The 27,321-nt window shown below is 43.9% G+C and overlaps 2 protein-coding genes across 3 annotated transcripts; both read right to left on the bottom strand.

The window, feature by feature from the left end:
- Window positions 1-5,718: 5,718 nt before the first annotated feature.
- Window positions 5,719-8,203, bottom strand: LOC134439734 (serine/threonine-protein kinase/endoribonuclease ire-1-like). Of its 2 annotated transcripts, XM_063189646.1 has the most exons (5): window positions 7,666-8,203; window positions 6,641-6,861; window positions 6,391-6,520; window positions 6,021-6,124; window positions 5,719-5,912 (listed from the first exon to the last, which is right to left on the bottom strand). In XM_063189646.1, exons 2-5 carry the CDS (start codon window positions 6,850-6,852, stop codon window positions 5,780-5,782), a joined length of 579 nt encoding a protein of 192 aa, XP_063045716.1. In that variant the 5' UTR covers window positions 6,853-6,861; window positions 7,666-8,203; the 3' UTR covers window positions 5,719-5,779. The 2 variants fall into 2 exon arrangements, with proteins under 2 accessions (XP_063045716.1, XP_063045715.1); XM_063189645.1 differs by having other exon boundaries at window positions 6,641-8,203.
- Window positions 8,204-14,534: 6,331 nt separating this feature from the next.
- On the bottom strand, window positions 14,535-16,562 carry LOC134439733 (uncharacterized). Its single transcript, XM_063189644.1, has 2 exons — window positions 15,090-16,562; window positions 14,535-14,840 (listed from the first exon to the last, which is right to left on the bottom strand). The coding sequence occupies exons 1-2, from the start codon at window positions 16,558-16,560 to the stop codon at window positions 14,680-14,682; spliced, it is 1,632 nt and encodes a 543-aa protein (XP_063045714.1). The 5' UTR covers window positions 16,561-16,562; the 3' UTR covers window positions 14,535-14,679.
- Window positions 16,563-27,321: the final 10,759 nt, after the last annotated feature.

Here is a 27,321-nt window from a genome sequence, read left to right as displayed (position 1 = left end):
CAGATCCTGATTTTTAGCTAACTGAGGGATACCGGATCCACTGCCTAAGATCCTGCCAGATCCGGATAGTCTGAAAAACCCTATTATCCTGCCGGATCCGGAACCGGATCTTGGATCCTGTACATCTCTAGTTTAAATGCAACTTATTTCATGTTGTTATGTGCACCAGAGGCTAAGATATTTAGGTTTTTAAAGGCTGAGGGCACCTTTCCCAACAAGGGCCAAGGTGTGCAAAACAAATGTGTTGTGAGTCTGGACTTAAAAGTCGAGGTTGTGGGACCAGATCTGATGTCAGCGGGCAAAGCATTCCAGAGACGAGAAGCTGCCATAACAAGATCATTAAGTCATAACATAACATGGTGCACTGCAAAAGAACAAAATACATGCTTAAGCTTTCGAAATTGGCCATCCTTCCGATCCTGTACAGCAGTGGTTCTTAACCTGGGGTGCGGGCACCCCCTGGGGGTGCACCAGAGATCTCAGGGGGTGCGCGGGATTTTGATTGTGTTGAGGTTGCGACCAAAATTCTGCTTGAGAACATTATATTCATGCCAATTTAAGACTAAATTAAAACAAGTTTGGCCCCCATTTAAAGAAATGAAGGTATTGATTTACGTCCCAAGCAAGAATCATTTCAATTCATCACTTAAAATCATTTTATATACACATACACAAGTATACACATGTAGAAGTTTGGGTTGGGGGTGCGCGGCTTGTCTTCGGGACAGGTAAGGGGGTGCGTTAAGAAAAAAAGGTTAAGAACCACTGCTGTACAGTTTGAACTAGGTTTGAGATAACTAACCACATGATGTTTAAAACTGTGATATTTCTTAAGTTTTCAGCTTTTAGCTGTTCCAACCATGTGTAGCCTACTTGCTCTCAACATTCTCATGGTCTGGAAACAAATGCAAGGAGGTGATGAAGTTGCAATCATACAAACAGACACAGACACACAGACGCGCACGCACGCACGCGCACACACACGCGCGCGCGCACGCATGCACGCACGCACGCACGCACGCACGCACGCACGCACACACGCACACACACACACAGACACACACACGCGCACACACACTGCTGTATCTTCATATCTACTTCACATTTATTGCCACCTACACCTCTGGTGAGTCTCCTTAATGTCGGTCATGATCTCCGGTCATGAGTATTCATTCATTCAGCAGTGGAAAGCGAACATGTGGCCTCAGTCACTTCCTGCTGAATGAGAAATGAAACACTGGTAGAATGGGAGCAAACTCCCAATGGGGAGTAGACTCCTTGTATCCTAGCACCCATTAAGCAAACAGCCATTTAGAACCACACACCATGCACCTACCGGAAATTGGACGGAGACAAGCAGGCAGCTGGGTATATGCAACCTGAAAAACAAAAGGGTCTTCCAGTATTAGTAGCCTACCTAAGAATGCAGTAGGCCTATAGTGTACTGTGGTTTTGGACATTTTGCCATTCACTGCTAACTTGACTTTTCGTGATCTTAGAATTATAAGGTTCTATCTCCGTTTAGGGTAGTTCTGAGATATTGAGCATCAAAGTATTTACATCCCAGCCGTTTTGTGAGATACTGTAGAATGTTTTTATTTCATTAATAACAATGTAAAATAATACTTTTTTTCACAAAAATAACACCACACAGGCATTAATAAGCATGTAATGGGTCAGATTATGTAAAAAACTCGATTTTACCAAAAATGGAGATAGAACCTTATAATTGTCAGCTCACGTTTTGCCGGGTGAATTGGTTCTGCCTTGCTCCATGAACATTAATCTGGAGCTACGCCATAGATGTATGTCAGCGAAGGTGTCGTTTTATCAAAAATCCTTTCACGTGAATGGCGAAACACTTGTCTGATATTTTTAATCAGTTGCTTGCTGCTTTAACTACTCACTTCGAAAATACAGTTGAAATGACAGAATCAATATTAAGGAGTGAGGCCATGCGAGGGGTCGTTGTTGTCTGAAACAACGGTCCTGTTTCACTTATGTTTCCCTTCCCCACTACATTTAAACTTTGACTACGTCACATGAAAATCCTGCAATGCTGATGGTCCGGCTGCTAGGCAGTTCAGGAGCAGGGCGAATCCGAAGTTCCTCCAGACCCTTGTGTGAGGTCACAAAGCTCAGCGGAAATGCACATGGGTCTGCCCAGACTCAGACTAATTCGCTGCATAGTGTGTGCAATCATCTGACAATTAAGGCTTTGGAGACTATAATGATTCATGTAACCTACCTGATCTACTCTTTATTCTGGACTATAAAGCTGTGTTTACAGGATTTATTATATCATTATTTCGATGGTAACCAATATCTATTGCATTGCAGAAAACCTAGAAAAGAGGCCAAAAGTACTACTGGACTTATCGTTTATGAGTTACCCCGCAGGAATATAACAAGTTTTTCTTTTACTTCCTCCACATTTATGCCTCCTGTTCATGTGTTTGACTCTCTTAAATGAAGGTGCTTATGTAGGGGTATGTTTACCTTCCCTGCTTGTAGGCTTATGTTTACCTTCCCTGCATCTACTTCAGTTCTGTGAGAATTGTTCACTTATTCACTATTTAGTGTTACTTTGTAAATGTGAAGAGCGTGAGGAGCCTTGATCTGCCCTTTGTATTCGCTGCATAAATTATGACAAATGTTTGACAGAGCTTGAAGCCTCTTCTGACATTATGCCTCCCTATGATTATAGCCTAGGGTTTTTTTTTTAAAACCTGAACCCCCAGGCCAGAGGCAGAGGGGGTTTGACTTGGTACTGCAATGACTCTGTCTGTCTGCAGAGGGAGGCAAACACACATAGAGGCATGCACACAGGGCTCAGACTTAAAAAAAAAGTACAAAAAAAGACCAATGGGACCAGACTCCCATTTGTGATTAAACCAGTTTCATGGCGAAAATTACCACGCTTATATGTTCTTTTAAAAATATATATTTTTAGGGCCATTTTTGCCTTTATATCGATACGATAGTATGAGAGGCGACAGGGAGTGAGATGGGGAGGATTGGCAAATGACCTGGGCCGCCAGCGTAGTAACCCAGTGCCCGTTAGGTCACGGCAGGGCCTACATATTCTTTTTAATTCCAAATTAATACGCCCAAATTAAATAGTTCAGAATTAAAATTACTCTCCGTCGAGTTCACATGAAACACTTTTATTTAACTCAGAATGTCTGGGGATCAGAAAGCATTTCGAATGGACAGAGATGCACATGCTGCCAGACAGTTCTGGCCATAGAAAAAGCCAGTGACTCCCTTCGTGGCCATACTACGCTCTGATGACGCAAATAAGCCGTCCTATATATATATAGTCCTTGGTTAAAACAAGGACGCCAGCCAGTGGTTAGGAGGTGAACTACAACTACACCACAAATGCCCACAAATTTTACAAGTAAACAGAAAATGTCTCAGCAGCCCTTAACAAAACTGTAGTACCTGAACAAGAATCTGGAGGAATTACTTACAAAGCCCCTGAGGAGCAGAGTAGACAGAGTTGTCACGTGTTAAGTGAACAGTTTATTAAGTATGTCAGAGGTAAAATTGGGTGGACTGACTAATAATAGGATTTAGTATCGAAAACAACTGGAGATTTCAGTAGAAAACTCCTCAAGCATGTTTTTTCTTGCTATCTCTGACCAGCAGAGGTCGCACTAGGGTAGCCCACGCTTTTGTTCTGCCACTGTCAGTGGAGAAGGAGTGGCTGTCTGCTTCAGGAGAGGGGGCCATAACCAGAGGAACACAGGCTGGAATCCTTCACCTGCTAGAAATGTCACTGAAGCATGCTGGATGTATAGGCCTACTGTCCCCAGTCCCCACACACATCATAACTGCATTCTGCCAACATACTTTACTGCACACACAGACAGTGCCATGATAACTGCACTTTGCCCACATGCTTAACTGCAAATAAAACAAGCAGAGGTGGGTGAATGTATCTGTATTTTTTAACACGTCCTGTTCAAATAGAAATGCTGTAATCATCTGTAAACCCCCTTAATGGTCGTCATTCCGTCAGTGGAACGCTGCGTCCCAGCTCTGTTCCAGTGTCCAGTGGCTATATGGGTGGTCATTGGAAAAACTTCAGGCCTACTACCATAGTGATAGTAGGCCTTAACTTTTTTAACAACTATTACAGTGGCCTACACAGGGCCTTTGGTAATTTTATGACTTAGTCATTGCTATGGTAGCAGCTAATTTATAATAGAGTGCGCCGCATGCCATGTCTTAGCCTATTGGTTAAATGGGCTTGGCAATGAACAGATATGCAGTGTATTTTAGTTGTATTAAAAAGAGGCATCTGCCTTTTCGCGGTCTGCTGCCAGAAACAATTTCCTACGGCCGGGGACATGCTTGCTGTGAACTTTGCCATGCAAATGTTATGTCCGTTCTGCGTACGGCAGAGCACCAGACATAATGTTGGCAGACGAGTGCTGACTTCCATGTTGTCGTCACGGTAGAGTCAAACGATGATGGGAAATATTAATGAGAGCCCTGTTGGCCATCTGCCCCCTATGATACCTCTAGTATTGTGCGTTGTGCTTTGGATGTTCTGAAGCAATGTGCACTCAATCCCACACGGTGTGTGTCATCACAGCAAGCATGTCTACAAGCCTACAAGTCTGGTGTCTTTTGAAGGCCTTACGTTGGGGACCACTTTGGGTTTTTGACACAGGAACGTAAGTGAAAGTGAAAGACCACACTATCAATAGCCTAAAGCTATGCTGTGTAGGATGAGGCTATACAACAAGCTGAACATGATTTTTACCTTATGTTGAACATCATCACATCATTTTAACACTTCTGATTAGAGATGTTTATAGAGGATAAATCGGGCTACAGGACGGGAAAGATGCTGCTGCACTTAAATTACTGTGGACACATTTAATTGAGTTTTGAAGATGTGACTGGAATATTCAACGATTAATTAATTAACCTGCCAGACAAGCAAGTAGCCTTAAGCTGCGGCGTGTGGGAAGGCAGAGCTGGAGCAGCAGTCCTGCCTTCCTGCAGTTCCAGTCCCACCACCATACGTCACCCCTTGCAACCGTATCTCACTCATTTCGTGAAGTATTCACGAAAAAAATAGATTAATTTTCGTGGTGCATTCACGTTATTGCCCGCCTTTCGTAAAGTCTTCACGAAAATAATAGATTAATTTTCACGCTGCCTATTCACTTGAATTGCCCGACTGTTGCCTAGCGACCCACTAGTTTGATGCCCTTTCGGTAGCCTACAGTCACATGGTAATCAAACATTTCAAACAAGCAATTTAGGGTTAGGTTTAGGGTCAAGGTTAGGGTTAAGGTTAGGGTTAGGTTTAGGGTTAAGGTTAGGGTTAGGGTTAGGTTTAGGGTTAAGTAGGGTTAAGGTTAGGGTTAGGTTTAGGTTTAGGTTTAGGGGACATAAGGCGTAAGTACCGAAAGGGCGTCGAATTAGTGAGTCCCGAGTGTATCAGCAGTGTTCTGTCAGCACCCCCTCCCCGCCCCTGCAGACGTTTGGATAACCATAGCAGCAGTGGGGCAATTGAAGTGAATAGGCAGCGTGAAAATTAATCTATTATTTTCGGGAAGACTTTACGAAAGGCGGGCAATAACGTGAATGCACCACGAAAATTAATCAATTTTTTTCGTGAAGACTTTACGAAAGGCGTGAGATAGGGCAGCGTTCTGAAAGATGTTGAAACATTTGCTAAAAGGCACGTTTGCAAGTAGAAATTAGTGACTTTTATAGATAGACAGAAGCCAGTCGGTGGCCACATACTATACATTTAATATGAAACATTTAAGAATTTCCTCAAGCTGGGTCTGGAGTTCCAGCCTTTCGCTTTGGCAAACTTGTAGACGCTTGGAAACAGGTCAGGAAAAAGGCCCATCAGGTCAATCTTCTCTGCATCCTCAGCACTGCAATATGTACAAATGCAGAGGTCATTACAAAACATATGGCATGTACAGAACATTAACTGCACTTCAGGGTTTTAATGTCTTCTTTCTTTCTCTTAGGCAACTTACTGGTGTTCGTAAAGGTTGCGAATGAAGCGCAGCAGAGCCAATGTGTTCTCGGGGTAGGCCTTCCTTTGCTTCACATCCAGCTTCTGCCTAATCTCAGGGGGGAACTGGAAACAAACAGGCACAGGTGAACAATTGAAATCGATTGAGTTTAATACTGTCTGCTTATGTCATGATTTATATGGATTTACATTTTCAACTTGTGTTTCCAATTTTATTCATTTCAGTCTTGTTTATTTCTCTTAAAGTGTCTTGCAACCATGGCGATTGTTGACATAAGTTTACTCATTAAATTGTATTGTATTCTGCCTCTACAGTTGTATGTTTTCTTGTGCCCGACTTCTTGACCCAAAGTCAAACTTCCTTGGCTTACTTTGTCTCTCCAGGCAGAGAAGGATTTATCCTTTGTGTCTTCCTCAAGTTCCCTGAGGAGCCTTTCATCAGCCTTCCTGAAGTTCTCTGCTTCAGTCCCATTTCCAACCTTTGTCAAATATTCCACCCTCCTGAAGACGTAAGAGACATTAAACCTCTGATGCTCCAAAAGTTTCAAATTCTCAAGTTAATCAAGTTTTCATACTCCACTGGAGACAGTCATGTGAGCAGTTTAAGTGAAGCTGTCAAACCTGTCACTGGTCCAGAAGTAGGGGTGAGTGAGCGCTTCCACTACTGATGGCCTCTGACTGGGTTCAGCCTGGATCATCCACTCGATGAGATCCTTTGCCAGCTCGTCCTCCACCAAATCAAGATTGTACTTCCCGTCCAGAATGTTTACCTCACAGCGAATTCCTTTCCCAAAAGGATGATGCCCACATGACAGGATGTAGTATATCAACATACCTGCAACCTGACAAATATAAATGATTAGAAATACAAAATAGCCACTAAATAGCATGGCCATGACCAGGGGCGGAGTGGCCCACCTTTTCCCACCGGGAGAATTTTCCCCTTGGCGGCCCTCTTTAAAAAAAAAAAACAAAAACAAAAAAACAAAGCGAACAACATGGTTTCCTAACCAAAAAGACAAAAGCCACGAAATCTGCAGTCGTACTACATGTGGACATTAGTGTTGTCAAAATATTAACCTGAAGTGGAGAATTGTAGCCTACACCTTGATGAAATGCACAGCCAGTGGTGTAGTCTACGTAAAACGCAGGTATACACACCCATTTCAAAATTTCAGGGATTACAGTATACCCACTTAAAATTGATTGATCCATTATTTACAATAGCACAAATATATACAGTAGCCTATACACACACATCAAAAAATGCTCAAATATACAGTATACCCACTTCAAAAAGTAGACTACACCACTGGAGCCATCATCACAGTCCAAAGCATTCATAGGCCTACTAGGTTAGGCTACATCACGCTACTGTTCCATGCAAATGTGCACTCCACTGTCATTTTGACAGTTTGAAATTGAAATATCGTTTAAGGAAGACAGGATGAGCATGGGCACAAAGTTTTGAGTGTGGGGATTTTTAGAAGAGTAGGCTTACAAAATATAGTATAGTAGCCTATAGCTTACAAAAAGTCTGTCTACATTGTGCAATAAACCCACCATGCAGCAAATAAGCCAAACCTAGCTACTTCAAAGCACAACCATAAGTCAACAAAATGTATAACCAAACGGTGTAGGCCTACCTTAAAACGCTGTCTTCGTCGCAGCAAATGTCGTTGTTTCTTGCAATCACTCTAGGCCTACTTTAATCCACAGCTTAGCCTACACACCCAGCACTGGTCACATCAGAATCTTGTGTGGAAATTATTTTGTTCCATTTCTTCAGACATAGGCTACATCCTAAATGTACCACATATAAATATATGTATGATAATAATATTATTTCGACTATAAGGAGATATACTGGTAGTTCTAACAAATCAAAACAAAACCCATTGCTTCTGTTAGGTGCAGTTCTCTTCCGTACCACTTGGTGGAGTCTGTTCGTAACCCAAGTCAATAACCACAGAGCAAGTGAATCAGGACTGGAAAGACTGTAAACTGTAACAGTCGTGTGGAAATCGGAAAATAAATCATAATTTATTCATATTTCCATCCTTTGGTAACCAATATACATATCACAGGTTCTTCAAATACTGAAAACGAAACTGTGTTACTAAGATCTTGTAAACTTCCGCGATCTACAGTGTATGAAAATTATCAGTAGAGAAGGGGTGTGGCCAATTTACTGTTTGACACCGTCAGTGAGGTATTGCCGTCTGGCATACGGTATAAACACTGGCTAGTCAGGTAAGACATTCAGCAGGGAAGTGGAAAACGGGAAGTTAGTGCCTATAAGTACTATCTCAAAAATTTCAAAGCCGGCTATTACAGCGGTGCGGCCGCTTTAATACATTTCACAACCGCGGCCCACCGGGACAAGTCCCCGATCTCCCGACGGCCACTCCGCGCCTGGCCATGACTGTTGAAGCAAGGGTGGTAAAGAAGGCAAATACCATATGTGAGGATCTCTCACACCCCTTACAGCAAGCATATGAGTTGTTGCCCTCAGGTAGGAGGTTTAGGATGCCTTCATTTAAGACAAACAGAGCCCGCCAATCATTTATACCTACTAGTATATCCATGTTAAATAAGACAACTGTAACTTAGACTGAATAGCACATTGCACTTTGGTACTGAATAACTGCACTTTACTGTGTTTAAGTTGGGTTTTTGTCAACCTGTCTTCTTGTCCTATAGAGGGAGGGGAGGGGAGGGTGGGTGTTGTGTTTGTCTATTGTGTTCTTGTTTATTGTAATGTCTTTGTAATTGTATCAGATGCACTGAAAATGGCACAGAACAATTTTCCGAAAGGACAAATAAACTATCTATCTATCTATCTATCTACAATGTAGACACAATTTTTAAATGCAGAGTAGTGAAGAGGAGGGGACAAGCCACCCCACCTACAACCCAGGCCTCTGTGGTCACCATACATGTTCTTTAACTGCGACACCAAATATCTTAGCTCGTTAGTATGCAGCAAGAGCACCATCAAAACCCTAACCCTTGAATCGATTTATGGTATATCACTTCATCACGTGTGCTGTCCCCCAAACAGTATGGAAAACACTCACCTGGATATCGGAGGATCTCTTAAAGTCACTCTCTGTCATGCCCCGACCTGCCATGCTCCAACCTGCCAGGAGATGCCGCCAGTCTGCCTCAGCCCCTGGCAATCGGCCTGGGAAACCCCAGACACCAAGGCCGGGCCCTGACCCTGCCAAGCACCCTGGGAGACCCCGCAGCAGGTGATCAGTGGAATCACCTGCAGCCCATTCTCCAGCTCATGGTACTGGCTTTACTTAAGCCCTTGACTTTCATTGTGACCTTGCTCGGTCATGAGGATTCCTTGCCAACACAGACTCTGAACTCCCTGGACAAACAGTGCCTTTGCCTCTGATGAACTTTCTGTTGTGAACTTTGCCATTTGAACTCACCCTGGTCGTAAGAATTCTCCTTTGTTCTATTTTGGATGCTGAGAAAGACTTTTTGTTATGAATCCTGAAAAAGAAAACAAACCTTAGTTCTTTTTTATAACCCTGTGTGGATGAAGATTTATGTTTGAAATCCTACCTTTGTTACCCTTGAAGACCTGTGAAGAAGATTTATGTTGTGATTACTTACCTGATGATTTTCTGAAGATCTGTGGAAAAATAAATCCAACACATTGACCTGATCTTTTGTCTCCTACATTAGTGCTCTGCTAGAAGTGTAACAGCATGACCGAGCCATATGTGAGCACTGCGGAGACTGAAGACATACGAGCAGTAGTAAGCCGGATGGGAGAAGCCTACAGTGAACGAGAGAGGAAAATCTACAAGATGGCACAAACCATGGAGCGAATGAACATGTCCGTCCAGTCCCTGACTCAAGTTGTGGCTAGGATCAACACCACACCACAAGCTCCAGTCCCAGCGCAAGTAACGCCATCACCACCAACCCCCACAGCCACGGGCCCACGTCCAGATCTGTATATCCCTTCTCCCCAATGGTATGATGGAGACCCAGACGCCTGCCGTGGCTTCTTGTTTCAGTGTGCCTTGTCCTTCCAACTTCACCCTTGCAGTTTTCCCACCGAAGAATCAAAGGTAGCATACATCACCACACTATTGTCAGGCAAGGCTCTTGCATGGGCCACGGCCATCTGGAAGAAAGACTCAATGATCTGCCACAATGCATCCGACTTCATGGCCCAGGTCCAAGCAGTCTTTGGGCACCCCACAAGCCAAAAGAGTCGGCGAAACGTCTTCTCCAGCTGAAGCAAAGCAAGTTGACCGCTGCAGAGTATGCCATTGAATTCCGCACCTTGGCAACAGAGGCTGGCTGGGATGGGAACTGATGACCACATTTTACCATGGACTCCAGGACGACCTGAAGGATGACCTTGTCAACCGAGATTGGGGCCACAGCCTGGAGGAGCTGATTGCACTCACCTCTGAGTTAGATCAAAGAACCCGTGAGCGAAGACGGGAGCGTCTGTCCAATGCCCAGTTTCCTGTGTCCGTCCAGAAAGCTCAGTCAACCATGCAGCCCCGTGACACGGAGGAGCCGATGCAGCTGGGTCGATCACGACTTTCATTAGAAGAGAGGGACAGACGAAGGCGAGAAAATCTCTGCTGGTACTGTGGAGAGATGGGACACTACCGTGAAAGATGTGCAGAGCTTTCGGGAAAAGACAAGGCTCACTAGGACAAAGAGGACCTCTAGTGAGCAGGGCAGTAAGGTCCTCTCGTCTAACCTCATGTCTACAGCTTCCAGTGACACTCGAGTGGGACGGCCCTCCCAATGTCAACACATCGCTCCAGGCATTGATCGATTCTGGTGCTGAGGAGAATCTCATGGACATCAACCTAGCCAAACGACTCCATGTACCCTATGAGGTGAGCCCCTCTCCATACTCTGTTCAAGCACTTGATGGTCGTCCCCTAGGGTCAGGCAAAATTGAGTTTGTCACCAAACCTCTGAAACTCAAAGTGGGCAATGATCATGTAGAGTGGTGTACATTTTTTCTCATTTCCTCACCTACTGAAACCCTAGTGTAAGGCTACCCCTGGCTTAGAAACCACTCTCCCCAATTTGACTGGAAAAGGGCACCCTCCTATCATTTAGTCCTGAGTGCACTAAAACCTGCTGTGGCAAACCACCTGAAGTCCATGGGGTGTATGGAACCACAGTTCAGCAATCTCCAAGGCTTTCCCCGGAGCTTGCAGAGGTAGACCTCACACTTGTCCCTCAACATTACCATGACCTGGCACAAGTATTTTCTAAAACTAAGGCAGGCACTCTCCCTCCACATAGGCCCTATGATATGGCAATCAATCTCCATCCAGGATCCATGCCACCAAGAGGCAGGCTGTACCCACTATCTGTACCTGAAACCAGAGCAATGGAGGAATACATCCAGGAGGGACTCAGTAATGGATGGATACGGCCATCAACATCTCCCGCTTCAGCAGGATTCTTTTTTGTGTCCAAGAAAGATGGAGGCCTCCGGCCCTGTATTGATTACAGAGGCTTGAACAAAGTCACAGTCAAGAACAAGTATCCTCTCCCCCTAATGTCCACTGCTTATGACCTACTCAGAGGGGCAACGATCTTTTCAAAGCTTGATTTGCGCAATGCTTACCACCTAGTTCGCATCAGAAGTGGGGATGAGTGGAAGACGGCCTTTAGCACGACCAGTGGCCACTATGAATATAAAGTCATGCCTTTTGGTCTCTCTAACGCCCCCTCAGTTTTCCAAGCCCTAGTCAATGACGTGCTGCGAGAGATGATCAACAGATGTGTCTTTGTGTTTTTGGATGACATTCTTATATTTTCCAAAGATCTTGAATCTCATGTTCAGCAGGTCCGGCACGTGCTCAAACTCCTTCTGGAGAACCACCTCTATGTGAAGCTAGAGAAAAGCCAGTTCCATGTCACTGATACATCCTTCCTAGGATTCAACATCTCTCCAGAGGGGATATCCATGGACCCTGGAAAGGTGCAAGCAGTTGTTGATTGGCCAGTGCCCACATCCCTGAAGCAGGTACAGCGTTTTATTGGCTTTGCTAACTTTTACAGGCGTTTCATACGCAACTTCAGCAGCATTGCAGCACCCATCACAGCACTCACACGGGGTCAGCCCTCCAGGATTAAATGGACAACCGAGGCACAGGTAGCCTTTGACTCCTTAAAGAGGCAATTCACCACTGCACCTATCCTATGCCATCCAGATCCAGCGCTTCCCTTTGTGGTAGAAGTGGATGCCTCCAGCACTGGAGTAGGGGCCATCCTATCCCAACGATCCTCCCAGGATAATAAGGTCCACCCATGCGCCTTTTACTCAAAGAAATTGACCCCCACTGAGCAAAGGTATGGCGCAGGAGACAGGGAGCTATTAGCAGTCAAGCTAGCATTCGAAGAGTGGAGGCACTGGCTAGAGGGTGCTGCCCACCAATTCCAAGTACTGACTGATCACAAGAACCTACAGTACTTAAAGGAAGCCAGGAGACTAAATCCACGCCAGGCACGCTGGGCGCTGTTCTTTAATCGTTTTGATTTCATACTCACCTACAGGCCAGGATCAAAGAACACCAAAGCAGACGCCCTCTCCCGTCAGCATGACTGCACTGAACAGACCCCTGCCCCAGAGCACATAATTCCCCAAGGCCGGGTGATCGGGCAAGTGCGCCTTGCCTTGGAGGAGTCCATCCTTCAGGCTCAGAAGACTGAACCAGATCCAGGAGGTGGGCCGTCGGGATGCTTATTCGTACCGTCATCAATGCGCTCTGAGGTACTGAGGTGGGGTCACAATGAACATTGGGTTGGGCACCCAGGTGAGCAAAGAACACAAGAATTCCTCGGCCGCCGTTTTTGGTGGCCTGACATGTATAAGCAAGTTTCTGACTATGTTAAGGCCTGCAATATCTGCACCACCCAGAAGTCTTCACACCAAGCCACAGCTGGACTGCTTCGCCCACTCCCAATTCCCAGTCGCCCATGGTCCCATCTGTCCATGGACTTCATCTCAGGGTTACCAGAGTCTGAAGGCAATACAGTAATTCTGGTGATTGTTGATCGTTTTTCTAAAGCCTCTCACTTTGTTCCTCTTCCCAAGCTCCCTACGGCCAAGGAAACAGCTGAAGTCATTCTGAAGGAGGTGGTCCGTTACCATGGGGTCCCAGCCGACGTGGTTTCTGACCGTGGTCCACAGTTCGTGTCCAGGTATTGGAAAGCTTTCTGGTCTCTCTTTAATACATCTGTCAGTCTCTCTTCAGGATTCCATCCCCAGTCAAATGGGCAGACCGAGAGGATCAACCAGGAGCTGGAGAAGTACCTGCGCTGCGTGATCTCTGACAATCCCAAGTCCTGGAGCAAGATGCTTCTCTGGGCAGAGATTGCCCATAATCAACTGACCTCCACCTCTACCGGTATGTGCCCATTTGAAGTTCAATTTGGATACTTACCACCATTCTTTCCCTCTGAGCAGCCCACTGTCACTGTCCCCTCTGCTGAAGCTGCTGTGGCTAGGTGTAGGCGAGCCTGGAAGAGAGCCCAGGCAGCCCTGAAGCGATCGGCAATGCGTGCCCAGCGTTTTGCCAACCGCAAGAGAAGAGTGAACCCTTCATTCAGGACTGGCCAGAGAGTGTGGCTGTGCACGCGGGACCTTCCTCTGCGCGTCGAATCCAAGAAATTCAAGCCACGCTACATTGGCCCATTCCGAGTTGTACGGCGCATAAACCCAGTGGCCTACCAGCTTGCTTTGCCTAGGTCTCTCCGGGTGAGTCCAGTTTTCCATGTTTCACTGCTGAAACCAGTTCTAACATCCCTTTTGTCTCCTTCTACACCCCCACCCCCAGCTCCCCGTCTTGTGGCAGGCGGTCCGGTGTTCACTGTCAAGCGTCTCCTGGACTCCCGGAGAGTGGGCCGAGGGGAGCAGTTCCTGGTTGATTGGCTCGGCTATGGTCCGGAGGAGCGCTGCTGGGTGCCATCGCGCCACATCGTGGACAAGTCGCTCATCCGTGACTTCCGCCGAGACCATCCTGGGGCTCCTGGACCGTCAGGTGACGGTCGTAGGGAGGGGGGTACTGTCATGCCCCGACCTGCCATGCCCCAACCTACCAGGAGATGCCGCCAGTCTGCCTCAGCCCCTGGCAATCGGCCTGGGAAACCCCAGACACCTAGGCCGGGCCCTGACCCTGCCAAGCACCCTGGGAGACCCCGCAGCAGGTGATCAGTGGAATCACCTGCAGCCCATTCTCCAGCTCATGGTACTGGCTTTACTTAAGCCCTTGACTTTCATTGTGACCTTGCTCGGTCATGAGGATTCCTTGCCAACACAGACTCTGAACTCCCTGGACAAACAGTGCCTTTGCCTCTGATGAACTTTCTGTTGTGAACTTTGCCATTTGAACTCACCCTGGTCGTAAGAATTCTCCTTTGTTCTATTTTGGATGCTGAGAAAGACTTTTGTTATGAATCCTGAAAAAGAAAACAAACCTTAGTTCTTTATTACAACCCTGTGTGGATGAAGATTTATGTTTGAAATCCTACCTTTGTTACCCTTGAAGACCTGTGAAGAAGATTGACGTTGTGAATACTTACCTGATGATTGTCTGAAGATCTGTGAAAAAATAAATCCAACACATTGACCTGATCTTTTGTCTCCTGCATTAGTGCTCTGCTAAAAGTGTAACACTCTCCGTGTCCTCTTCCAGTGCTTCTCTGGACTTCCAGCATTTGGTTCCTGCAGGTGTTGTCCGCAGTGTTGTTTGCCCAACATTCAGTCTTCTGCTGATGCCGAAATCAGCTAGCCGTGCTTTTCCTGTGATATCTTAAGAAGAGAAGATTGTGTAACCATTGTGTAACCATGGTGTTGAGAAGCACAAGGAACACAGTGTATGTTTCCGTGGCACAAATGTGCTAATAGAGCCAGATGCACTTCTTATGACATAGAATACATACAATTGTTTATCTGGCAACTTTTATGCTAGAAATGTATAAATACACCCACACAAAACTGTTTTATCATATAGTAGTAAGGACTAGTTTTACGCGTAAATACAAAACAAAATGTTCTTACCAATCAAAACATTTTGAGGCTTGATGTCTCTGTGAAGAACCTTAGTGTCCTTGTTGTGGAGGACTTCTAAACTATGGATGACTTCCTTCACTTTTGCCTTCAGAATATCCATCCTTTCCTGAACATCCTTGGGTAAATGATGGTTCTTTGGATCAATATATTCCTCCAAGGTGTACTCACAGAGCTGTAGGACTAAATATCCAAAGGTATCATCCTCAGCAAAGTCAACATATCGCACAATGCTGGGACTGTCCAGCTGTGGTAGGCGCAAGAACTCTTCCTCATGTTTGAGCAGCTGGTAGTTGGACTTGGTCATGCGCTTGATTGCAACTTCAGTACCATCATCTCTGAGGCCGAGAAAGACCTCAGTCCCATCACTACCTTTTGCAATTACGTTGTCAGGATTGACACAAAAATTGAGATTCTTAACAGTTTTAACCCCTGTCATTCCCATACTAGCAAGATTCTCTAGCTTTGTCCTCCAACGAACACTGAGTTTGAGCCAACGTCTTGAAGTGCTTTCTGTGCCAGTAACAGAAGGGAATGGTTTGTCACTTGAAATTTCATCAGCAGAGCATGCTTCCTGAACCGAACTCTTTGGATAATCACAATCAGAGGTACCCGTCACTGAACCAGACTCCACATCATTTGCAGAATCTTTCTTCTTCTTCATCTTTTTCTTCTTCTTTCTTCGTACTTTCCCCTGATCTTTTTGCTCCTCTGAACATTGTCCTGTCAACTTTTGATGCAGCTCCCTAACCTTTCTCTTCAAATTGTCATCATCCTGACTATCTGCAAAATCCAGTATCGTCTCAGGTACTGATGTGATCCCAAGGGCTGTGATAGTCTCAGGCAGACCTGGATATGAATGCAGATGTGCTATTATGCCAAAGGCATATGCCCCAGACATTTCTATTGAGTACTTGGCATTTGCAAAGGGAACCATGTCTGTGCACATTGTCCTCAAAAAGTTGGTATCTGTTCCACAATTCATCTTCTGTATGATGACATAAAGCAATCTAAGAATGTCGTTAGACGTGTTATCCATAATCCTTTTTATTAATGGATTAGGGCAGTCAGCCACATATGTTTCGAGTAATTTTAAAAGGAATGGTACAATGTTATTTGAAAACCTAAGAGGGATTTCCTCCATAAGGCAGAAAGCTGAATGCAAATTTTGCAAAACAACTGTATCAGCCCTTTCTGCCAGGCGTTCGATAGTCACCTCCACGTAGCGTTCCAAGTTGTGAGGCTGTTTTAGCCACTTGCGTGCCATGTGTTTGTTTGGACCATCATCACGGCTAAACATATCAAAAAGTCTCACATGTGAAATTGGATTCACCTTTAGAAAATCCTTGTGGTACAGCTGATAAATTTCCCCTGTATGCTTCATGAGCACATCAACTGAGTATTTGTAAAATAACGCATATGTGGACACTTGTTCATCTTTCAAAGATAACTGGTGCAACATGTTAGAAAGTGATTTGATTTTGTTGTTATTGCCATTTGCATGTGCTGCGATTAGCCGTTTACACTGTGTGCAGAATTATTAGGCAAACATGTTTTTTGACCATAATGTCCATTTTATGCGTATTTTCCGCCACCAACCTTTATGAACATGAAAACCTATTGGATTTAAGTATTCCAGATCATGCATATTTATATATTAAGATGGGGTGTGATCAAAGGAGCCCAACACCCAATATCCAGTGTGCATAATTATTAGGCAACTTTGCTTTCTTCTGGGAAAATGGGCCATAAAAGAGATCTAACAAACTCTGAAAAGTCTATAAACAATTTTGAAGTCTTCCAGAGGGATGTGGCTGTCTTGAAATTGGTAAGATGTTGGTCACGTTAGCACAGAAGAATAAAATGCACTGTTACAAAGTCATCAGTCTTGCATGAAATGTCACTGCCAAAAATTGAGAAGAATTTAAGGTGAAACTACAAGAAAATTATTACCCTGCAGTGCTATCATATTCCTGAATGCAAACTTACATCATGTGTCCAGAAGAACAGGTTGTTGAGCACTCAGAGACATAGCCAAGGTAAGAAGGGATGACACCAGACAACCATTTAACAACTTAATTAAGTGAAGACTGGGTCAATAAATACCCTAGGACAGAATTTTCAAACGTATTATGGACTGGTGAAAGTGACTATTGACAGACAGGGTGGATGAGCCCATAGCTGGATCTGTGAGGAAAACGTTTGCATCTTTCAAGAAGACAATGGTATTTATGCAGTATTCTGCTGGCATTTGAGTATAACTCAGGAACTCATCTGAGTGTGCACATTACCGATCTAGCTATGGGCTCATCGATCTGGTCCATTAACAGTCACTTTCACAAGTTCATAAAACCATTGAAAAAATTGTCTAAAGACCTTTCTTGACCCAGTCTTGACTTACTTTTCTTGTTGAGTGGTATTCAGGTTTCAACCTGTTTTAACTTGGCCATGTCTCTGAGTGCTGAATACAATGTTCTTCTGGACACTCAATGTAGATTTCAGTTCTGGAATATAACAGCACTGCAGGGTAACAATTTGGTGGTAGTTTCACCTTCAATTCTTCTCAATCTGGCAGTTACTTTGTGAGCACAATGTATGTGACACTGATGGCTTCGTAACAGTGCATTAGATGGATATGAACAATATCTGGGCAATTTCAAGACAGCCACATCCCTCTGGAAGACTTCAAAATTGTTTATAGACTTTTCAGAGTTTGTTAGATCTCATTTGTGGCCTATTTTCCCAGAGGAAAACAAAGTTGCCTAATAATTATGCACACCTGATATAGGGTTATGGGCTCCTTCTATCACGCCATCTCCTAATATACAAATATGCATGACCTGGAATGCTTACATTCAATAAGTGTTCATGTCCATAGAGGTTGGTGGCGGAAAATATGCATAAAATGGACAATATGGTCAAAAAACATGTTTGCCTAATAATTCTGCACACAGTGTATATTCCGAATCAGGTTGTGCTCCACATTTCAGCAATTCTTTCACTATATCTTTCCTGTTGTTGCATGCCGCTTCTATAATCGGATGTTTCCAATTTGCATTAGCTTTTTCATGTAATAACTGTCTGATGAGATTAACATTCACATTGAACTTCACTGTATAAAGCAACGGTGTTAAGCCTTCAGCTGAAAGAAGGTTTGGATCAGCACCCTCTTTAAAAAGGTGTGCACATATTTCTTCATTTCCACAGGCAGCAGCTGCACACAGAGGTGTCACATCGTCTTCCCATTCTGCACATGGATATCGCACGTTGACAGGAAAGTTCTTCTTTTCTAACTTCTCCAACTTGTTGTCAATAATATATTGTATGATGGAATGTGTCTTCCTTTTTGCCATCTTCAGCCTGCACACTGTCCACCTTAAGAGAAATTAAAATAAAAAACGTAAAATAAAAGCACTGTGTACTTTGCCTTTTGGATGGGGATTAGGCCTACACAGTAGAATATCTGAGGGACAGAATCAAAATCGAGCATATCTTGAATATAATGTAATGCATTGATGTTGTCACTTAGGGTATTGAGGTCATTGTTTCGGCATGTGGTTTTAAACTGCAATTCAAAGTCTAATGAGGCATGTCAAACTGTTGCACATGTTATCCAGCAGCACTAAATTATGCTACCAAAGTATAGTTTTAGATCTACAGCATGATTGTGTGTGTGTCTGGCTGTGAGTGGGTGGGTGTTTAAAGGGCTCATGATATGATTGACATAGTCCAACTCTGAGCCATCTAGTAGAAAGTTCTAGTAGTCCAACTGTAATGGCGGCGTCTATGGCTAGTAACCTATGGTGCAGAATAGTTTGTTGCTGGAAGGCCATATGGTGCTAGTTGCAAAAATAGCAACTTCATTGAATGCATTTCTCTGCACAAGTTTCCTAACGTCAAAAACACTAGAACTGAGGCTGACAAGGAGAAGGCAAAAAAAGGAGCGCTGTGGATACAGTTTGTACGGAGTGTTATGCTCCGTACATTTCCACCCCTCATATTTCACCAAAAAAGACACTGCGGGCATGATTGGAAATAGTCAATTCTACAATCACAAGCAGTTATAACTATATCGCTGGTGTGCCGACGGAGATTGTCTCTGCTACTGTTTGGGCACGAAGGTACGAAGGTGGGTCTGACTACCACATTACCAGAGATAGCAACATGCTATGTGATGCTACATATTTCGTGTAAGCCTACACTAAATCGCATAATCATAGCAAAATACCATCATTTAAAAACATGCACGCACCACCTCACTTCTGTGAAATACTCCTCTTTTGAGTCATGTCTGCATCAAGGCAAAGCATCCCCCCGTCAACTGTTGCTATATAAACAAAATTAATAAAGGTAGATGTAGCTGGTTGATCGGTGAATTGTCAGCATAATAATGGGGATAATGCCATTGTTTATTAAGATTACATTAAAACCATGCTATTACCACATTATACGTTTTTAAAAATAGCTGGATTTAAATGTGCGACTTCGCTAGGTTTCAATGTGTCAAAGACAGCGCAGCAGAATGCCACATGCGAAACCGGCATACATGTTCCAATCTTTTCCAGTTTACCACAACAAACATACACTATTGTGTCATTTGATTGATAACATCTTTTAATTATCAGCGTGTAGTAGCAGCGGTGGCTGTTTTGTGCCCACCGATGCTGTGCCGAAAATTCTAACTTTCTTCCATTTCCAATACCCATGGCATATGGGAGGTGCATCGTCACGCAGAGCCTCTGCAATAGATTTTCGTGGGTTGAATTCAACACAAGTTTTTTTTCCACATAATTTTAGATGTGTGTTCTTTTTACATGCTGATGTTTGTATCAGAATTTTGGTTCCTTTATGAGATATGGGTCCATCAAATGCATGCTGTTTTCGCTGCCAGCCATCCTAGCAAATGAGGGAGTCAATTAGCCTATGACATCACAGCCCTGTGGCTAATGTATGTTGCACCAAATGCCACAGCATTCACACTTTTACTGTAAGTTGCAGTTTAAAATTATGTATGTGAATGATAGATGGATTTTCATTTCATAAGCTATTCATTTCATAAGCCCTTTAAGGTTTGAGTAGTGTGTGTGTGTGCGTGTGCGTGCGTGCGTGCGTGTGTGAGAGAGAGGTTTTGAGACTTTCGACTTTCGAGAATTGTGTGCTACTCGTTAAGTACAATGACAAATACAAAGTTATCCAACACATACCTACATTCTTGTATTCCCAAAATGGAACATATTGCGAAATAATGATCTTGCTTGCAGTCTAGTTTGTATATGACACGCCACGATTTATGACAGCCATGTTGAATAAGATAAATATAGGCTAATTGGCAAAGAACAACAATGTCAATATTTTGACACATTACTTCTAGGAAATTATATTTTTTTAGTCTTGCCCCAAAACACAGGGACACATATCAAGCAATTGCATTGTTTGTATTTGTTACTTTGTATACCGGTAAATATATCTACTCCACTACAAGTACTTTTAGTACTATGAAAGAGTTAACTTACCACAGACCACATGTCAACTGCGACACTGATAACCAGAGATGGGACCAAGTCACTAATTTGCAAGTCGCAAGTAAGTCTCAAGTCCTTCCAATCAAGTCCGAGTCAAGTCACAAGTTACGACACATTTGACCAAGTCAAGTCCAAGTCCAAGTCATGCCAAAGCCAAGTCAAGTCAAGTCCAAGTCCAAGTCGTGCCAAAGCCAAGTCAAGTCCAAGTCTTATTTTTTCCAAGTCATTAACAAGTCACCTTGTATTATATGTGCAATATTGACAATTACCTTTGGTCATAAATTCATTACCTCTCCACACTGCTTTGCATGTCCCCCTTCGTCAGTCATGTCCCGAAAATCGACCATGGTATACTATGATTTCAGTTTTTTGAGCATGGTTCGGCATTGGTTTTTGGTTTTACTAGGTTTAACTATAAATTGAACCATGGTTTTACTCTGAAAACTAACCATGGTTTTACCACGGTTTATAATTATTCATTAAATTACTTTTATCTTTTATCCAACGCATATATTGGTGACAGTCCTTTGAGCAATATGGGGTTAGGTGCCTTGCTCAAGGGCACTTCAGTCATGGATGGAGATGTAGGAAGAGGTGGGTTTAAGGGTGGGATTCAAACCTGCAACTCTGTGATCTCCAGCCCAACTCCCTAACCATTACAGCACGCCTGCAGACAAGCTTTCATGTTTGTTTGGGTGACCATGCAACCCACAATTGATCATATATATTTTTTAGCATGGTTTTTGACTATGGTTGAAGGTAAATCATTTATTTTTCTTTCTTTCATGCATTTTTTTCACACACAAAATGCAAAAAATATATATATTCATTGACTTGGAGCACAATTGCAAGTCATTGCAAGCTAAAACTGTCAAGTCGAGTCAAGTCTCAAGTCAATAGCGTACAAGTCGAGTCAAGTCACAAGTCACTCCTAATATTGGCAAGTCAAGTCTCAAGTCGAGTCATTTGTGACTCAAGTCACAAGTCAGTCCGAGTCACAAGTCACAAGTCCACATCTCTGCTGATGACGATTAAACAGGAACAGCTCAACAGCTGTGGAAATTTCCAGGCAGTGAAAGAAACTGGAATAACAAGAAATTACCTTAAGGTGATGACAATATTTGTTGTGTGGGTGTGAGGCATGTAGTGATCTAAGTCCAAGTTTCCTTTCTCAAGAAAAGATAGCAAAGAACATCATAGAGTCTATGTACAGTATATGCTTCATAATGAAGTTGGTTTGTGGCTTTCTTTGTGGCTTCCACCACACGTTTTCACGGTTGGCTTTGTTAACTTTGTGGAATCAACAAAGTGGCACAACACATTGGCTTCGCGTGATATACAGGTACTACTATTGTTGTTTATGACGAGCATTTTCCCAGTATTGTTTGCAACTATACAGCGATAAAATTTGCAGTACTTACCGAATCCCACATTTCAGGGTGGTTGGCTGGAAATTTCTGTCAGGAGCTATGAAAACCGTGCATTCATTTCAGGGCAACTGTAGAAAGTGGACTGAAGGTAGATGGACAAGTCTTGTCATGCCAGGGTGGGGCCCACATTGATTTATGCAGTGCATCAGCCGATTGTAGTGGTGCTCCAGTACCTTTACGTGCGCTCAGAGAGGTTTTCTAGGTATGACGAGAGAGCAAACTTGCTGCTTTTTCTGGAGCCCATTCTCGTGGAAAATCAAATACATGCTTCATGGTGCCGCTATGATATAGCCTCATTTTTCGTAGTTGGGCAACGCGCGCTGTCGTCGAGAGTGGGTGACGGAGAGGGTGAGAGAGAGCGAGTGAGAGAGAGAAGCGTGCATTCCGGGAGGGGAGCGCTGTCGTTGTGTCAGCTTCATGCCATGTCTCCCTTCCTCCAACGTTATCTCTAAGGGCCAAAACATACCAAGGCGGAACGGAACGGTCCCAGGACGAACATGGTCTTTCTGCTTAGTTTTGGCCGGCGTGTTTTTCTCTGCCTTTCACACTGACAGCGTCGGCGTGCGCGGCCAGTCCTATTCAAAACCCTCCCCGCAGCCAAAGCTAGCATGCTACTTTGCCATTCATTTGAATGAGACACTGCCGGTCGCCGGTGTGAAAAATACGCTCAAGTTCTATTTTCCAAATGCAGCGCGGCGCGGAGCCGGCTCCCGCGCCGCTGACGCTCGACTACCGCCGGTTGGTGTGTAAGGACAGATATGTTTCAATGTATTTTCACCGACGCCGGTAAAAAACGCGGCTGTTCCGCGACGCTTTACCGCCCTGGTGTGTAAGACCCCTAACCTTAACCCTAAACTTAACCCTAACCCTAAACTTAACCGTAAATCACTTGTTTGAAATGTTTGATTACTGTTGTTTCCAGTTAGCCTTCACTCGCGCTTGATTGTTGACGTCCATCGGTATTATTCTTCCCACCAGAACCAAACTACCCCAATTGTCAGTTCCCCCTTTCGTCGCCCAACCACGAGAAACGAGGCTATTCGTAAAGGCACCACGAGGCTTTAAGTTGATTTTTTCTGTTTTTCTCGTAAAGACTTCACGAAAGGCCCGAGTTACTGTTGTTTTCTGAGTGGTACTGCATTCTAAGGGCGCCAACAGAGGACTGCAGAGCCCAGTCAGAATGAATGGGGTCATATGGAGCTCCACAATAGATGTGACTGTTGCTTTGGATAGAGAAAGTCGCCAGTTTTCATTTAAATTTTCCCAAAGGCAGGATTAATTGTCCTTCCAAAGACCACTTAGTTTGAATTTTGAAACTCTCTTAAAAAAATACGCCTTTATTGACAATATTACGTCACAAGTGACTTAACATCCCCTTCACTAACCAGCTGAGTCGGTTCAGCCACACTTCGTGCCCTCACCTGTAGGACAAACAGGCTAAGGAGGTCCTTTGCCCCATGGACCCTTCAACAACACGCAGTAGGACACGAAGAAAGACATCATCATTGGGGAATGGACTGCATTGCTGTTATCACGACTGCCGTAAAGTACTTGTCAAGCTTTGCAGTTTTGTTTGGATATTTGGTCAGTTTTTTAGCTTTGTTTGGTTTATTTGTTTGGTTTAACCTCTGTGCATTTTCCCCAACTTGAAAGGGATGTGACACTGATGGAGTTGAAGGCACTGGAATTCACTCAAAGACTTGGATAGGACAACTCTGTTTCCGTTTGGTTTTTCCTTTTTCTTTTTTTTTCTTTTCATTCAGTGCACATGAAACAAGTCCTTGGCATAGCAATGATTGACTGTTTCTCAAGGTTCTAGCCTTGCTAGGACATGACATGCCCAATGGTTGGATACTCTTTGATGAACTCTGTGAAGTATCCAATCACTGGGCGTTGGGAAGCAGCCATTGTTAGCACCAGGAGACACTTATTCTTTTGTCCTCTTTGTCTCCTTAGTCCCTTAGTTAGAACCCTTAGGTGAAAAACCCAAGGTAAACAGACATGGAGATAAACAGGAAGATAGTCAGAGCAGTAGGTAATTACCACCTATATGTGCAAAAGGCATTCATCCTTTGCTCTCTGACCAGTTATGTTTAGGGCCTTCAAAATGTTGGCAGCGGATGGTAGCCTGATAAACCAGACTAAATGTGGATGTCTAATTTAGTCTGGCCTCGATGCATAATACATCCGAAGATTGTTGATGAGAACAACCTTCCCTCAAAACCCTGCCCACTTTGATTCAAAACACATCTTTACGTTGTAATTGGTTTGCCAGATTCTTGGCATTCTGGCTTCATTGAATCATTATGCGAGGCCAGACCCACCCGTAGACAAAACATTTTGTCGTCCAGCGGGTGGCGCTGGTTCACCAGGCTAAGCGGATGGTTGTGTGTGAATATCCCAGTAGATCAGTCTTTATTGAAATACTCAAACCAAGCCCTATTGGCACCAACAGTCATGTCATGTTCAAAATCATTTAAATGGCATTTCTTCCCCATTATGATGCTCTGTTTGAACTGCATCAGATAATTTCAGCCATGTATATATACATGCATAAATGCATACAGTTGCCACCATGTGATTGGCTGATCAGAAATGTGCCTCAATGAACAGTTGTAGCAGGTATTCCTGTTAAAGTGGCCGGTGAGTGTACCGTAGGTTGGAATATTTGCCATGCCTGTAGACAGGGGTGGATTAATGAACGGGCCTACCGGGCCCAGACCCAGGGCGCAGAGTCCCCAAGGGGCCAGGTAAACTTGGCCCCATGGCCACTACCCAAATCGGCCTTCAAAACCACATTTGCAATACTAATCTTTCCAATTATTTGAGTTCATGAGTTGCTACCATTGATTGTGGTTGCTAAAAAATGCCAGGTCCGGGGGCCCAAGGGTGCCAAAGAGCCAAGGCCCCAAGTGGCCAGGCCAACTTTGCCCCATGGTCTCGACCCACAGTGGGCCAGAGGCCCCAAGGGGCCAGGCCAACATGGCCCCTCAGCCACGACACAAACCGGTCTTCAAAACCACCTTCGCAATAATAATCTTTCCAAGATGCTTCATGTGCCAGCCAATATAGTGTACAATGAACTGGTATAGTCCCACAGGCCAAGTCAGGTCCAAGTGTGGGGGGGGGCTCAAGGGGGCCAAATGGCCAAGACCCCAAGAGGCCAGGCCAACTTGGCCCCATGGCCACGACCCAATCCAGCCTTCAAAACCACCTTTGCAATAATTATCTTTCCAATTATTTGAGTTCATGAGTTGCTACCATTGATTGTGGTTGCTACAAAAATGACTTGTGTGTAGGCCTACCTACTGTTTGGTGGATTCAGCCTTTAAAGTTGCGCTTTTGGGCTTTCAGTCATAATGACTGATGAATAGTAATATCAGCGTAGCATCATATGCGTGGCCATATGACAATAATTTTGTCATCTCAACATCTCAAATTTGAGGGAGTGAGTCAGATGGGATTTGCCATTCTTTGCCCTGAAATTGATTAGAATGCAGGAAATTGCATCTAATAAATACAACATTTTCTGGGGGAGGGCGGCCACACCCCCTTACACAAATTGTCTACCCACCAACAGCACCCCCTGCCAAAAATGTGTTGCTGTGCCTCTGCCTTCAGACTATACATTCATATAGTTCTATAGCATGTGTATCGTAGTGTCCAATTACCTGCTAGCTGTGAGCACTGTGTGTAGTTTTCTTAGCATGTCTGATTAGCAGGGTCAAGGTGCGTTTTTGGGGGCGGGTATGGGGGGCCAAGACCGTGGCTGGCCCAGGGGGGCATTATTTCTTAATCCGCCCCTGCCTGTACTGAGCACATGTAAATGAACTCCCAACACCACTCTTGATTGCAAACACCACGTAAACAGTTTTATGGTTGGTATGTCTTTGCATGGGACAGGAAGAAACTCAATGTGTACATTTGAAGAAATTGAAGATGAAATTGGCAAGCTAAGTAATCCCCTTCTGCTGTCACAACAGTCAGACTCATCACAGCCTATGTCAACCTCTTGGACACAGGGAGTCGGAAAACAACATTATTGCTAACTTTCAACATTCACAGGAAAAGTAAAAGCTTTTTGTTAACCGCACAAATGGATTCTTGAAAACTCTTCCAAGATCTTCTCCAATAAACTTGAAGGATGACTTGCTCTGTGTTGTGTTTAACTGACTTACTTTCAAAAATGAAAAATAACCATTGACTCTGTAATTAAAAGGGTCAATCAGGTTACAATGTATTGGAAATGAAAAGAAAACAAAAGAAGCAAGAGGGAAGTAAAAGTTTAAAAGTAAAAGACGAGTAAGTCGAAGTCCCACACTCCTAAGAAAATGATAATGTCTTGAAAACAAATTTGCGCAGGGACAGCATGTTTCGCTATTAGGTGGCCCTTATCCATTATCTGACAAAGGTGGAGCAGAATGACAAAGACTTTATACCCAAACCATCTCACACCACAAGAAACACAGACCTACAGGAAGACAAATAAACATGGCCAAATTCCACTGTCCCCCCATACGTATTATTGATGCCTTTACAAACACAGATCATTGCATGTTCATCACCTATCATTTATGGATAGGCTGCTTGATTCACTGGAGGTCAATAGGTCAGGGCACCCGGCATTGCCGCCAGAATCAGATGTCCTTCAAATGCCTACCAGAGTTAAAGGAACAATACACCCTTTTTTGATTTTCACATATTTGCACTATTTCCAACACGTGAATGTACATACACACATACATACATACATACTTATAATTATTAGAATAGGTTAGCATAATCACTGGAAGTAAATGGTACAATTAGCATCAAGTCACAAGTGAACAGCCATTTTGTACAACTTGGAAAAGGGGAGTCAATTACGCTCCAACCTTCTAGGTGCTTCCAGTATAGACAATGGAAAGCAAGCTGGTCCACTTCAGAAAGACTAGGCCAGGGACGACTGGAGCACTTAGATACTTTTTAATTATTTTATTGTGGTGTAAGCATAATGACTGATGTTTCAATGCAGTGTGTGCCTTCTTGTGAATCAAACCATATTGACATCATTGACCAGAAAATAAAAAGGGAGAGTAGGCTATATTTCAACCATGCCAACAATTAATTCTGCCAAAATATGATACTAACTATAGGCTATATTCTAGCTACATTCTAGCACTTCATTCATCTAGAAATTTCATCAACACTTCAAGTATCTTGATATCTCCTGCAGAGGTCGCACTAGGGTAGCCCACGTTTTTCTCCTTGCCACTGTCAGTGGAGAAGGAG

Source organism: Engraulis encrasicolus, chromosome 23 (genome assembly GCF_034702125.1).
Source record: "Engraulis encrasicolus isolate BLACKSEA-1 chromosome 23, IST_EnEncr_1.0, whole genome shotgun sequence".
Classification (NCBI taxonomy): Eukaryota; Metazoa; Chordata; class Actinopteri; order Clupeiformes; family Engraulidae; genus Engraulis; species Engraulis encrasicolus.
Note: the sequence above shows the minus strand (reverse complement) of the source record. Positions and strands in the feature narration are given on the sequence as shown.

What these genes read in the sequence shown, in the direction of transcription:
- LOC134439734 (XM_063189645.1), bottom strand. Translation starts at nt 6,915, where the DNA reads ATGGCCATGCTATTTAGTGGCTATTTTGTATTTCTAATCATTTATATT. An exon ending in TCTCTGCCTGGAGAGACAAA is followed by an intron (nt 6,125 to 6,390) that starts GTAAGCCAAGGA and finishes GTTTGTTTCCAG; the next exon opens with TTCCCCCCTGAGATTAGGCA. An exon ending in CGCAACCTTTACGAACACCA is followed by an intron (nt 5,913 to 6,020) that starts GTAAGTTGCCTA and finishes TACATATTGCAG; the next exon opens with TGCTGAGGATGCAGAGAAGA.
- LOC134439733 (XM_063189644.1), bottom strand. Translation starts at nt 16,560, where the DNA reads ATGTTGCACCAGTTATCTTTGAAAGATGAACAAGTGTCCACATATGCG. An exon ending in GCCTCAAAATGTTTTGATTG is followed by an intron (nt 14,841 to 15,089) that starts GTAAGAACATTT and finishes TCTCTTCTTAAG; the next exon opens with ATATCACAGGAAAAGCACGG.